Source organism: Xyrauchen texanus, chromosome 31 (genome assembly GCF_025860055.1).
Source record: "Xyrauchen texanus isolate HMW12.3.18 chromosome 31, RBS_HiC_50CHRs, whole genome shotgun sequence".
In the NCBI taxonomy this organism is placed as follows: Eukaryota; Metazoa; Chordata; class Actinopteri; order Cypriniformes; family Catostomidae; genus Xyrauchen; species Xyrauchen texanus.
The window spans coordinates 13,233,161-13,247,958 of record NC_068306.1 but is presented as its reverse complement, the minus strand read 5'-3'; the positions used below and the strand labels follow the sequence as shown (position 1 = coordinate 13,247,958).

Below are 14,798 nucleotides of genomic sequence, written 5' to 3'. Positions count from 1 at the left end.
TAACCCTGCATTCAAAGTTTTCCAAAGTTGTGTTGAGAAACATGTACGAAGAGAAAGACTATATGGAGTGGTGGTGGCATAGTGGGCTAAAGCACATACTGGTAATCAGAAGGTCGCTGGTTCAATCCCCACAGCCACCACCATTGTGTCCTTGAGCAAGGCACTTAACTCCAGTTTGCTCCGGGGGGGATTGTCCCTGTAATAAGGGCTTTGTAAGTTGCTTTGGATAAAAGAATCTGCCAAATGCATGCATAAATGTAAATGTATTGTGCAATGAGTAACCCTATTTACATCTGAAAAATTGCAGATGTCGATCGATACTCATAAGAAAAATGTTCTGCTTATTGATGTGTGAATAAGGCATCCATGTCAAGTCTGGTAACAGTACAACCTTGCCCTGAAACAGACAAATAGATGTCATTAAGTTCCATAGAACAGTCACTAACAAAATATTATACCTTCCTAACCGGAGTCTCCTCTGCTTCTTTCTCTCCCTCTACTTCCATGCCCTCTTCCTCGGCAGTGCCATTTTGCACAACAGCTTCTTCCTCTAGGGGATGCTCCTGATCCAGTGTATCCTCTACAGTGTCAGCTGGTCCCTCGTTTTTTTCTTCTTGACCATCATTCATTTCTCCAATCAACTCTGCCACCTGTACATAGAGATAGTGATCAATACCTGTGATTTGGGTGTGTGCATAATTGCATCCAGTGCATCTGGAAAGTATTCACAGCACTGTAGAATTTTGAGGAAAATAATGAATTTAATCAATTTTTGAACAAGGCTACATAACAAAATGTGGAAAAAGTGAAGCGCTGTGAATACTTTCCGTATGCACACAAACACAATTTGTATATGCACATCTGCTGTAGAGGGCACACAATTCCACAACGGTTTTATGAAATACAAAAACAAACATAATTTGCACAAGCAGCCATGTCTGCAAACTGTCCTCATACTAAGCCTAAGAGGAAATATTGTGCCAGACATCAACAAAGCGTGTGTGGTATTTAGCAGGGGTCAAAAAGGGCCTCATTCCTCACCGGATATTCATGCTCTGCCTCAGTGGCCACAGCCTCCAACACCTGGACTGAGGTTGCTTCGTCTTCTTGTTCTTCTGCACTCTCTACATCCTCTGGTTCTTTAGTCTCGGGTACAACAGCATCAGTTTCTGTTTCCGGTTCCTCTAATCTGATCACACATCACAGGTTTGAAATGATAAATACAATATAAAAGTCAGTTTAAATGAAAAAATACTAAGACTAAAAAAAGATGCTACTTTAACTACATTTTCACATGAGTGGTGCTTATATTTAAAGACAAATCTAAGAGCCCATCTGTTGCATTATGATATCATATGCCTATTATCTCACACAGAACAGTAAAGTTACAGTAATCTGAAGGACAACCTCATTGATAAACTGCTATTAGGCATCGTGTATAAGAGGTTTTCGAGACCTGTTGATCTTTTCAGGTCGGTCCTCCTCCTCTGCTCTCTCCTCCGGTTCTTCTCTTGGCCTTTTCTTTTGCAAGCGCTCGCTGCTCCATGTGCGTTTGGATATGGGCATATCATTCATTTCTACTGAGAGAGGCAGCGAGACAAAAGCAGGGATTTTATTGCCAACTTAAACTGCCTGAATAGGCAGGAAAGTGTGTTTTCATGAAGTTAAATTTATAGAAAAAATGCAAACCTTCTGCTACTTTGAGATGTTTTTTGAATACCACCACTTCTTCCTGCAAAACCAACATTGCAACAATTCACTGGTTAACAAATCTCTGAGTGACTACACACAAAGCTTACATTTGGCATTTAGAGGTAAAAGTGCAATTATAATATATGTTAAGGAAGTATTAAGTCCACTTTGTCTGGAACGTTACTGTAGAAAAAGTTGTCTTGAAAGTTATTGTAGAAGATGGTGGCTTTATTACAAAAGTAGAGCTTTGAATGTCGAAGCATGGGGTTGAATTTAGAGACCCTACTTCTCCTATAGAGTTAGTATTAACAAACCAACCACATTTTTGCCCACACAGCACAATGAACAGAACCCAGGTGTCTCAAGATGCGTTTGTAAATGTTTAAGGCTTTTTGTAACATCACAAGCCATCTATAAAATGCGGTGCAGCTACGCAAGATGCTGAAGAAAAAAAAGAAAAAAAAAAGAAACAAAAAAACGCAACAAGATGCAGAGGTTCAAAGACATCCATAGCGCATGTTTACATAGAAAAACGTTTTATAATAGTGTAGACAGACGCAAAACAACGTGTTCAGTGTGAATGGCCGCTTAAGACAGTAAAACCGCCAAAACCCTCTCCAAGACATTTTGTCTCTAAATTCTTCCTCTTTAATGCACTATCACTACAAAATAATCAACGTAGAAAAAATGCAATAAGCATGCTAAAATAAAACAAATATACTCAACTATGACTCGGCAGATTATTTTATCCAAAGAGATCTACAAAGCATTCAAAGAGTACCTTGGGAATCGAACCCATGAACTTGGCATTGTTTGCTCTGTGCTCTACAGGTTGAGCTACAGGAAATTATCTGACCTCACTAATTAGTTGGTTGTTGGACATCTAGTCAACCATCCTGGCCCATCCCTACTATTAAGACAAATAACATGAAAGGACAAGACACAGGATCTTCAAATTTACCTTAATATCCAGGCTCTCTTCAGTCATTTGCACCTCGTTATTCGCAACCTCTCCATTTTTGCTGTGCTCTTCTGCCCATGAGCTGTGGTTGCCTTTATGGAGACCATCCCAACAAACACAAACAATAAATCAGTTATATCAAAACTATAAATCTGTGTCAGTTATGTGACATTGGTCTCTATCACCAGTGCCTTCCTACCCAGCATGGCTGGAAAAGGTCATTTTGAGAAATAATCCTATAACCGTAAAGGTCAGCATTTGATTTGTAGGTTATACTAGATTAGAATTTGGCCAATATATCGGTTTTACTGATTAATCTGTGTCGATGCTTTTTGGAACCATCAGTTGTCGGCAAAAATATTCAACGATAGTCGCAGAGAGATTTATATGTTCCTCTGTGGCCAAAACCCTTCATCTGGTGAATATATAGGCTACAAAATGAAATACTTAGTGTATTATTATTACAATATTTGGTGAATATTTACATATAAAGCATTGTAACAGAGCCAAGACTTTGTCAGGATCACTGTTTATTGACAAATTTGTGATTATTAATGTGGAATTTTATCAAAAATATGACAAATGACAAGCATTTGTCACAAGCATCATCTTCAATTGGTGAATGATGATCTACTGTAGAAGTATTACTGTTCACACAGTATATATTAGCCCATATGACAATTTTTATTTTATAGTGACACCTATTGTGGTAATGGCAAAATCAACTATCAGTCGAGCTCTATTCTAGACTAACATAAGGAGGTCCAGGACAGATAGGATCCAAGCAACACTAATGACAATACTCACATCGCAGTGCCAGGGAGCAAAGTTTGCTTGCCACTTTCACTTTCTGGTAGGGACCTCCGACTCCCTCCACCTCCCAAAGCAGGTCAGCATCGGCTGGATATGTGCTCAGGTACTGGCTGCATACTGTGGCAGAGGTGTTAGACACATAAACTGTTGTATTTATCTGTGTTTAAATAAAAGAGAACATGAAATAAAAATCCACCTATTTATTTTCTTAAAGCAAACTACAGAGGATTTCTCATTTAAGTTGTTAGAAATTAACAAAATACTATTATGGAGCCAGTACATAATAAACATCAGTGCTCAAAACTGCATTCTTACCTTAATGTTCCCGGTCTTACTGTGCTAGATTCATCTTCTATGCTCATTATTTAAGTAAGAAAATGTTTGTTCTTCATAATCTTCAGTTACATACATTTTCTAAAACTATAAATCCCTCCCTCCTGTTCAACCACCTGGCTCCATTCTTGTACATTACTTTTTACAATTCCAAGCCAAGCCTTACAAGACTCCAAACCAAAAAAATGACTGAGACATTGGCTCCTAAACTGAAACATTAAGGAGCAAAATGGCTGTTTTTAGTCACCAAATCACAGAATTGCTCAATTTAGACTGCTGTTCAGAAACTAGATAGAAAGTAGAAGAAAAGGAAGTCAGCTGATAACCCATTCATTGTAGATTTAATAAACAGTATAGTTATGATACGTTTGCATTCCTTATTGTCTCAATTGTTCACACCCCTTTCATAATTTATACAAATATAAGAGATAAAATATATTTTTTTACTTAATACTGCTCTTTACAATCTAAATTACAGATAATTACATAGAATATGCATATGTGAGATGTCTTGAGCATCAGTGAATGTTTGCACCTTGTGTAATAGTTGTGAACAAGTCCCTCAATTGTCCTAAGTGTCAAAAAGTTTGATCTCATATATATATATATATATATATATATATATATATATATATATATATATAACACACACACAAACTATATAAATGGTTTTACAATACTGCCTTAGTCTTTTACGTTTAACGAATGGCCCAGACACAGAGACTACAAGAGTGAAAATTGAATGAAATCCCAGATGCAGTTTATTGTGCTACTCCAATCCAAATCAATAAATACCACAAGAAAAAAGTGGTACACAATACAGGACTTTTAAATATAAAGAAGCCAAAAATACACATGGGACTCTTATTTTGAAATGTCTGTGCTCCCAGTAGTGTGCTCACTGATGGCTGATTTGCTGAGAAAGTGAATCTGATTCAAACTGCTAACCTGAGGTCCCTTTAGTTCTTTTTGGGTGATTCATGAAAAAGATCTGGTTCAAAAGAGTAATTGGGTCACGACTCTCTGCAGCGAGCTCGTCACCACAAATGAATAGGTGAAAAGCGGCGCAAGACACACTGGTGTGCGCTCTATAGATGTATTCAATAACTCACAAGATGATATCTGATGAAACCGCATATGAACACACACAACCCGATTGTCACCAATGGCGATATTTTAAATTATTGTCACAATAAATACGTTTGTCACATTTGCAACCATTTTAGTCACAGTCTGGAGCCCTGTCTTAACTTTTATTGCATATGCAGTTTCACTTGGAAATATGTCACCTTAGGAAAGTAAAATTGGTTGCAAAAAAAAAAAATCTACTTTTTCAACTAGTATTTTTTTTTTAAAGGTTTTATTAGAGAAAGCACACAAACATTACAATTTTCAGTATAAAGTGCAATATGTGGTTTTTCACATAACTATTTCAGAAACATTTTTAAAAGGAATATTCCGTGTTCAATACAAATTATGCTCAATCAGCACATTTATGGCATAATGTTGATTACAACAAAAAAGAATTTAAGACTCATCCCTCCTTTTCTTAAAACAAATAAATAAAAATCAAGGTTACAGTGAGGCACTCACAATGGAAATGTGGCCATATTTTGGAGGGCATAAATATGAAGCTTATAATTTTATAAAAGCACTTACATTCATTCTTCTGTTAAAACTAAAGTTTTATACTAGCTATAAAGTTGTTTAAATCATCATTTTTACAGTCGGTTTAGGGTTTGTTAACATTACATCGTCATGGCAACAACTTTGTAAAATTGGCTGTTCCTTTACACAGAAAGGTTAGTAAGTGATTTTATCATGTTTACACACATATTGTTTCTGTCTTGTGGCTATAATTTCGAAAAAGTGAGAATTGTAACATTCAGAAATTGGCCCCCATTCACTTCCATTATAAGTGCCTCACTGTCAACAAGATTTTTTCCCCTTTTTTAAAGAAAAGGAGGGGCAAGACAAAATTAATTTTTGTGGTTATCAATATTATGCCACAAATGCTGTAGATTGAGCTTAACTTGTACTGAACCCAGAATATTCCTTTAAGAATCAGAGGAATCTTCAAAAACGTCACTGTAGCCATTTTATCTTGATCATTTGTATAATTACATTTTACATTGCCACCCTTATTTAAATCTTTTTTTTGTTTTGGTTCCTTATACAGTAAAAGCCAGTAAAATACAATGCTCGTTTTAAAGAGGCATTTCAAATAGAAAAGTGAAGTAGATTTCTTACCCTTTTGCATGGCCTGTGTTAGAGGGTATTTCAAGCCTAGTTCATCATCTTTAAAACAGTCCACAAAGTCCTCCAACATCTGCAAGCCATGACCATTACCACGGTGATCCATCCGCACAAATATAGAGTCCATGACAGGAAGCAGGTAGCACTGGCTAACAAAGCTATTACACAAACTACCTGTAGGGAAGAACAAACAGTAGATTATGCATCTGTGTAAGGAATGCCAAACATTCCATACATTAGATTGGATATTTACTTATAAACTCTTGAATGGCCACAATTCTGTGCATTATCCTTGATTATTATACTTCAATAATAATTAGTTACATTTATATAGCACTTTTGTCACACTGCAACGCTTTAGAAAGAGTGCAGGAATATCCTCAACCATCACTAGTGTGCAACTCAAGGCAGTTTTTGATGAAAACTTATACAGAGGGAAGAATGAGCAATGATTCTACCATGCTGCTTGACTCTCCTGGGAGAAAGACTGACCTTTAGGTTTGACTGAGTAGAAGCCCACTGCCTCTCCATTCTTCCAGAGGATTTTGGCGTAGTCGTCTTCTCCATGGCACAGGAATGGCACTTCCCTAGAACTCATCTCCACTGTCCGGTAAATTATGCGGTTCAGAACATATAAGACTATCCTCTCGCCCACAGACCTTACCTGTTCAAAGAGCAGCAAACAAACAATGTAATGTACAAAAGAGTTTCAAATCTGCTCCTGAAACAACAGAAACGCGAAAAATGTGGGTTACCAGGACATTCCAGGTTGCATACAAGTTAAGCTCAATTGACAGCATTTGTGGCATAATGTTGACTACCACAAAATAAATATTTGGCACATCCCCCCTCTTCTTTAAAAAAAAAAAAAAAAGCAAAAACCAAGGTTACAGTGAGGCACATACAATGTGGCCATATTTTGGAGGGCATAAAAACACAGAAATATGATTCTTATAATTTTATAAATGCACATTAATTGTACTGGTAAAACTCCTGGTTTTAGGGTTTGTTGACATTGCACTTTCTTGTCAATAGAGTTGTAAAATTGGCTGTAACTTTACACAGAAAAGGTTAGTAAGTGATTTTAAATCACACTAAAATCATGTTTACACACATATTGTTGCCATCTTGTGGCTTTATTTTTGAAACGGTGAGTACTTTGTAAGAGCCTCACTGGAACCCAGAGTTTTGCTTTTTTTTTTTTAAGGAGGGACGAATCAACATGTCACAAATGCTGTCGATTAAGCTTAACTTCAATTGTACATTGTTGTCTTAAAAAAATATTCCAGGTTCAAAGTAAAACAGTAATCAGAAATTACTACTGGTAGTTGAAATAAATGTGTATATATTGACAGCCCTAATAAAGAAATAAAAATGAAACAATAGGCCTCATTCATTTGGGAAATGGTTGGGAAACATTGTTATAGGGCAATAAAACCATGAAGATGCAGGGAGAGGAAATCCAGTCTTTCGCACATGGGGCATATTATGGTACATATTATGGTAAGATGAACAGGACCTCGTTTTGCAGAACTGTTTTCAAAGATGAAGTTTTATGTATTTTTGAGTGAGGGAGGCAAAACAGGCAAACAGAAAGAATGCCTATGTGTGTACTATGAAATGAGTATTTCAGGACCTTGCTCTAGTGAATAATGAAGACATGCATTGCCTGTGTATGACTTAGACTGAGGCAAAGACTCATTATTTTCAATTATCAGGCATAAACTACTGCCTGTTTCCACTTATTTGTTTGGCCAAACTGCTACATAACATTTCCCTCATAAACCAAGTCTTTCTATAATGAAGCACAACCCAAAATGTATTTTTGTATTAAAGACATCAGAGCACTGGAGGAGCGCTTGAGACCATTTAAGAGTCCAAAATACAGCCTCAAAGAAAATGACTAAATGTGGCTTTTTTTATTGACTTGGCAAATTGTATAGAAAGTCAATAAAATTGTATTTTATTGACTTTATTGTATAGAAAAGAGCAGAATGGAGATCTTGCTAGATAACTCCTTTTGTATTCCATACAAGAAAGGAAAACATACAGATTTGCAAATAATTGTAGTGATTCTCTATTCGGTACAAAAATTAGTCTGTACCATTTGCTTGAAATTTAAACATGCAACATGATCATTTTTTTTTTTTACAAAATTGAAAGAATACCTTCACAAGGCCTTCTCTTGCAGGATCGGAAGTTTTGAGAATATCTTGCACTGCATGCCACTCATCAGCCAAAAACAATGCCACAGCTGAAGAGAGAGAAGAGGAGAAATAAAAGGATATAATAGATAATAGCAATTGTAAAATGGTTGGTCCATATGGGAGCCTTAGACTGATCACACAAGGTATTGTCATCGGTAAATGCAAAGGGAAGGAAAGTTGGCTACCCGTGAACTGGTCCTCAGGAGCAAAGAGAGCCAGGACTTTATGTCTGAGATTGACTCCATACAGAGGAACGAAGCCGACATTGGCAGGACTGATCCGGATCTAAAAGAGGCAGGCAACAGGAGTTTTTTATGGCATTACATTTCCAAATTATTGTGCATCCCTTCTAAACACATTATTCTTAACATAATGCAGGGAAGAGCAATTTAATAGGTTGAGACAGGCAGTGTGTGAGCAAAGGTCTTAGGAAGTGTGAATTACGATTTTGATATCATTTATTCACCCTAATGTTGTTTCAAACCATATGACTTTCTTTCCTCAGTAGAACCCAAAGAAAGATGTTACGCACAACTGGGGCTTTTTCACTGCACGGTACAACTCAACTCTGCTCGCTTTTTGCGGGGGTTTTCCACTGTGGATAGTACCTGATACTTTTTTTTAGTACCACCTCAGTCGAGGTTCCAAGCGAGCCGAGCAATACTAATATGTGATTCAATATCCATTCTCAAGTTCTCCACCCACTGAGTGTTTGTGAAACCAGGAACAATCATATCCCACCACTCAGAAGCTCGGTTGAAGGCCCAAACAGACGGTCTGTTGTGGCGACTTTGCAAAAATTGAGAGATCTGAAATACACAATATGCATTTCAATACATAATATTGGCAGCCAAGTTCATTCTATCCTTTGCGACGGTGGTACGTATAGCGATTGAGACCCTAAACACATTGCTATAAACTAGATGGCAGGTTAGCTTAACTTCTTGCGTCATCTTTGAGTTAACACTGTGATGTCCTCGTCGGCGCTTGGTGTATTATTTCCCAAACTATTAATTTTTTTTGCTGTATTTTTTGCAGTATAAAGAACACAATTCCTTCGATATCCTCCATTGCTCCCTTTGTTGTGCATTTGTGTCACGTTTAAGATTATGTAACGGCAGTAGAGGCGGCACAACTATGACGCTTAGCCTATAATCCCACCCACGTTGAGGTGGCACTAAACTGCAGTGGAAACGCAAGCTCAAAAAAGGAAAGTGAGTAGAGTTGAGTCTAACCGTAACGTGCAGTGGAAAAGTACCAAATGTTAGGATCTGAGAGCCTAAATCACCACTCGCTTTCATTGCTTTTTTCTTCAACTCATATTAAAGTGAATGGTGATTGAGGCTCTGAGACCCTATCATTCTGCCTAACGTCTATCTTTGTGTTTCACATGTTATATGGGTTTGGAACAACATGACAGAGTAAATGATGACTTATATCCTTTTAACACAAAAGTACACTCGGAGCAATTCATGGTGCATATTCTGCCCAAGAACTTCGCACACATACACATGCCTGTCTCAACCTATTATTACTGGAAATTTTGGGTGAACTATCCCTTTAAAGGGTCATGAAGGCCCCCTGTTTCAGCACAGTTCAGTTGTCACCATTTTCAAAAACTGCCAGGGAGAGTGGAATGCAGGGCAGAACAGTGACTGAACACAAAAACGGTCTAACTGTTCCAGTCAGCTTTAGTTCACTGATGCAGTTAACAGCAAAGATTTTAACAATTACTTGTGACAAAATTCACAAATAAATGATACACTGTTTTATGCGCTCACAATACATTACACAAAAACAGTGTTCATTTCAAATGTAATTTGATACTCAAAAATATGCCAAGCCATGTACTCTGTATTGAAAATAAATAAGATCTAAAATCTTTTAAGATTTCAAATAACTTAGAAGGCTTATTCCAAGGCATTAATTCACAAATGTAAGCTATTAGATCAGTGTAAACACTCAAATTAAAGAAGGATGGATCGATAGCATTAGTGTCTGAGACTATCAGTTTAAAACATAAACATCAAGTATATCTCGAAACTCTCACATTAATAAATGAGTGTTGCGTTAACATTTAGAAGGTTTCTCCATAGATTGAAAGCATGTCCCCCATCAGCATCGTGAACACTCCAGTCAGGTATCAACTGAAGCGCATGCTGCTTGAGAGATTGAACTGCTCTTATGAGAATATCAGGTGGGCAACGTTCAGACAGGAGTAGAATACGATTGTCAGGCCTGTTTTGAGTGCTTAATATGGTTACATTCACACACAGTTCGGTTATTTACGAGAGTGACAACCGCATTCTATAATCGAACTGACACCTGCAAATTTTCAGGACTCACAACCGCATTCTCAGCAAACCTGTGCCGTGTGAAGGGAACCGTACTAGACAACAAGTTGTTAGTTACATCATGTACAGTGAGAGCCATGCTGCACTGTACACACGTGTGTCTTGTGTGTTTCATGTGAGGTTTCATTAACTTGCAGAAATGGAGAAATAAGCTGCGTGTCATCCGAAGATTCAGCCACTGATTTCCACCGGCTGCTCACAGGCACGAGCAGAGTGACAAAAGCTGCACACGGTTAAAAAGCATTAAAAACCGCTGTCGGTTAACTATGATATGATAGATGAACTCACGCCTCAAATTGTCTTATTTAATTACACGGCAGCAATTGTGAGAAGACATGCTAGTGTTACGGACGTCGCCACTTTTTAGTCACTGTCACTATAGTTACAGCTGTTAGAATATGGTTGTGACTTCGGTTGTTCTTTCATACAGACAGCATTCGAAATGCTACTCTAAGCTGTTGTATGAACAGGACATTTCAAGACTCAAACCTGTAAGTAATTACGGTTGTCAATCCCACCACTGACTGTGTGAATGTAGTCATGTAATGATGCACTATAGTGTGTGAAAATGTCACATCCTGTGACGTTGACTCGATGTCGATTTTAAACCAGGAAGACAAAAACAGCGCAAAAAAAAAATCCACATTAACAACTTTCCTCCTCAAATTAAAATCAGTGGGTCCTAAAATTATCTTTCATGTGCAACAATTTAATATCGGTTAACGTCTCAAAAAATGTGGTTTATTGTTTCTTGACACTTTAACTCTAATGTAAGCACTGTGGTGTCCGTTACCTTTCTGGAGCTGGGCAGGGTAAAGAATTGCGTGTTATCTGGGTTGCTGTAGAGCAGTTTATTCATGTAGATCTGGGCTGAACTTTCCAAATCCTCATGTCTCCCAGAAACCAACAAATCTACAGGGAACTCCATCCCTACAGGGGTTAGAGATCACAAACCCAACAACCTCAGTGCATTGTCAAGTAAATGTCCAGAAAATAATTATAGATATATATATATATATTAGTACACTCAGTGAGCACTTTATTAGGTACAACTGTACACCTACTTATTCATGCATTATCTAATCAGCCAATAGTGTGACAGCAGTGCAATACATAAAATCATGCAGATACGGGTCATGAGCTTCAGTCAATGTTCACATCAAGCTTCAGAATAGAGAAAATTTGATCCTAGTGATTTCAACCGTGGCATGATTGTTGGTGCCAGATGGGCTGGTTCAAGTATTTCTGTAACTGCTGATTTTCTGTGATTTTCACACAAAACAGTCTCTAGAATTTAATCAGAATGGTGCCAAAAAATATCCAGTGAGCAGCAGTTCTGCAAATGGAAAACCCCTTGTTGATGAAAGAGATCAATGGAGAATGGCCAGACTGATTCAAGCTGACAGAAAGGTTTATTTCTGTCTAACTAGAAAGCCTTTGTTAGATATACACAAACATATCAGTTCACTCAACTTTACTTTATTATAAGTTTTACCAACTTATCACATCGTTTCAAATTAACATTTATTAAATTATTGTTTCTACTTAATTTAATTGGCTCAACAGAAAACAATGACTGAGGGGAGTCATTTTACTTGATTCCCCAAAGACGTGCAGCATGCAGATAAAACTGCACTTCAGCAATGCACATTCAAATGCGCAAGGAGAAATTACATGGATTGAAAAGCACCCAACTTCCCCAAAGGAAACACTAATGACCCTAATGGTGACTAAACATGAAACTAATTACAGTAAAACAGCATCAATAAAACGAAAAAGATCTAAAAAGCTCCTTTGGACCAAACAAACATGCTTAAATTATTTAAGCACAAGGGTTTATGGGTATTCCCCACAGCCTCAGTTCTGTACTTGATCATTAGCAGTACTTAAAATCTTAATTTTATGGATTTTTAAGCCAAAGAACTTCAAGGAATTATTAATGCACTTTATGTATCACTATAAATTCCCTTTATAATTTGTGTTTTAAACATTAATGCAAATTTAGTAAAGCTATTTTATTACTATGTACATTTCTGTGCAGAAGCTATTTGTTTTCATTCATCATTGTTGAGCCAACTAATTTTATTTATTTATTATTTTATATTTTTCCTTCAGTGGAGACATGCTAATATTAGATTTCCTATTGTGATGGAAGTAGCTAGCCTTGGAACCCATGGACTCGAAAACATTACCACATGTTTTTAACTTTAAATTGTTTTTGTTACATGTAGCCAAAGAAGAGTCAGCAGAAATCTAAAATTCTTGCCATTACGTAGCTAAATAGGAGGTTTATAATGAGACAATGAAGTATTGATCCAACGAAGGCTAAACTAGTTGATGCAAAACTGCATGTTGCTGAATTCTGCAGTCAAATTGAGCCTTGTTTAGTGTACATTAGTGTGGCACAATATATTGGACTTTGTTCTTTAAGTTTGTGTACAGGATAATTAAGTCATTATTAGGACTGCTTGCATAGGTTCATGTTTGTATTTGTACATGGCATAGGTCTTAACTAATTGGATATGGAGGTCAAGGTTTTACTTCATAAAACTCTCCACACCTCCAACCTAATTAGAAAATGATTCTCACACTAACTACAAATTCCCCCCACACATGTCATTTTGACCATATAAAAACGGCAAAAAATAATAGGATTTACATTTCTTGACGATACAAACAGTGCATGTAAAACAGCAAAAGAAGTGTGTTAAAAATTGTAAATTGGTTCTGGGTACATTCAAAGCTGCTTTGCCTGTCATTACACTCAGCACGCAAGCTGAGTGCAATGACAGGAAAAGCAGCTTTGAATGTACCCAGAACCAATTTACAATTTTTCTGTAAGCTGTTTTTTTGTCAGCTGTCCAAGGAAATCAACACATAACACAGCTTTTGTATTGTACATGTGTCCATTGACATAAGCTAGAAAAGGCCAATCACAATCTAGTAAGAAGGGCTGGGTATTGATACAGATTTCCCGATTCATATGGGTATATTTCAGTTCTAATAGCCCTTTTGCTTACTTATGAAAAACATATTTCTACCAGCTTCCTACTAGGTACATTAAGAAAATATAAATTTTACTAATTATATTGTATTAGTTTTTCACCATTTTGTTCACATTTTGGCTTTTTTTTTAAACGAAGAGATCCATATAATCAAACAATAAATAAGATATTATATTTCATATATTATTTTGTTACATGTTTATTGTTTAATTGCATTTGTTTTATTTACAAGTATTTCAACTGATTTGTTGAACACATGCTAAAACCAGTACCGTCTCTAAGTAAATCTGCATTTCTGTAAAGAGGATCTGTAGATGAGCGCATGTTAACTAGAAAGGACTCGAATGGCTGATTCTAATCTATGCTATGCATGATTAAAATTAAACGCATTTTGTTGTTGTTCAATAAAATTTTGATTTTTACCCATCCCAACTACTAAGCAAATACTGTGATGATCCCATTGCTGTCAGTTGAATTTTGGTGAAATTGTTATCGTAATATTTAAACATCATGTTTATTAAAGGTTCACTGTCCTGTTGAACTGCTAGAGGCAGTATGTTATATTGGTTGAGCTGAATTAATTGCTGAAAACTGTGGAGAATGAGGAGGAGTAAGGACAGGTGAATGAGGAAGAGAAGGAAAAGGAAAAGAAATCGGAGAAAGAAAGGGTGGATGATAAAATAAGAAAAGGAGAATGGAAAAAGAGGAGAAAGGCAGAAAAGAAAATTAGAGGAGGAGAAATAAGATGGGGTGGAGGAAAAGGAGAAGAGAATAAAAGGAAAAGGAAGACAAGGAGGAAGATGAAAAATGAGGGGAAGGAGGAAGAGGAAAAGGACCATATGCAGGATGAAAAGGGGAAGGAGAAAGAAAAGAAGGGAGGAAGAGAAGCACCAGCAGGAAGGCAAAGAATGGGAAGATGATAATGAAAAGAAACGGGTGGAAAAGAAATAGGAGAAAGAGAAAGTGAAGAAAAGGAGGAGAAAGGGAGAAGAGGGTGAGAAAGAGAGGAGGATGAGAATGAGAAAGAAAAGGAGGAGGTGGAGAAAAAGGATGAAGGAACAAGAAAAGAAGGGGCAGGAAGGACAAATAGAATGTTTGAGGAGTCTCAGTGCTACCTTGCGCATTGTAAAATACAAATATTTTATCAAACAAAGCTGAGAGGAAACAGAATCTGTAT

The 14,798-nt window shown here is 36.8% G+C and overlaps 1 protein-coding gene across 3 annotated transcripts in view; it reads right to left on the bottom strand.

Moving 5' to 3' along the window:
- LOC127625146 (soluble lamin-associated protein of 75 kDa-like) overlaps positions 1–14,798 on the bottom strand; it is a 41,022-nt gene that overhangs the window by 4,888 nt on the left and 21,336 nt on the right. For 2 of the 3 annotated variants that reach the window (XM_052100236.1, XM_052100237.1), the window contains exons 2-12: positions 11,410–11,546; positions 8,448–8,547; positions 8,224–8,309; positions 6,548–6,719; positions 6,050–6,229; positions 3,461–3,583; positions 2,654–2,745; positions 1,690–1,732; positions 1,457–1,580; positions 1,042–1,189; positions 459–650 (exon numbers count right to left, since the gene is read on the bottom strand). In XM_052100236.1, the coding sequence (XP_051956196.1) occupies positions 459–650; positions 1,042–1,189; positions 1,457–1,580; positions 1,690–1,732; positions 2,654–2,745; positions 3,461–3,583; positions 6,050–6,229; positions 6,548–6,719; positions 8,224–8,309; positions 8,448–8,547; positions 11,410–11,544 (1,395 nt within the window). In that variant the 5' untranslated portion in view covers positions 11,545–11,546. The remainder of the gene's footprint in view (positions 1–458; positions 651–1,041; positions 1,190–1,456; positions 1,581–1,689; positions 1,733–2,653; positions 2,746–3,460; positions 3,584–6,049; positions 6,230–6,547; positions 6,720–8,223; positions 8,310–8,447; positions 8,548–11,409; positions 11,547–14,798) is intronic. The other variant, XM_052100238.1, reaches the window with a different exon arrangement.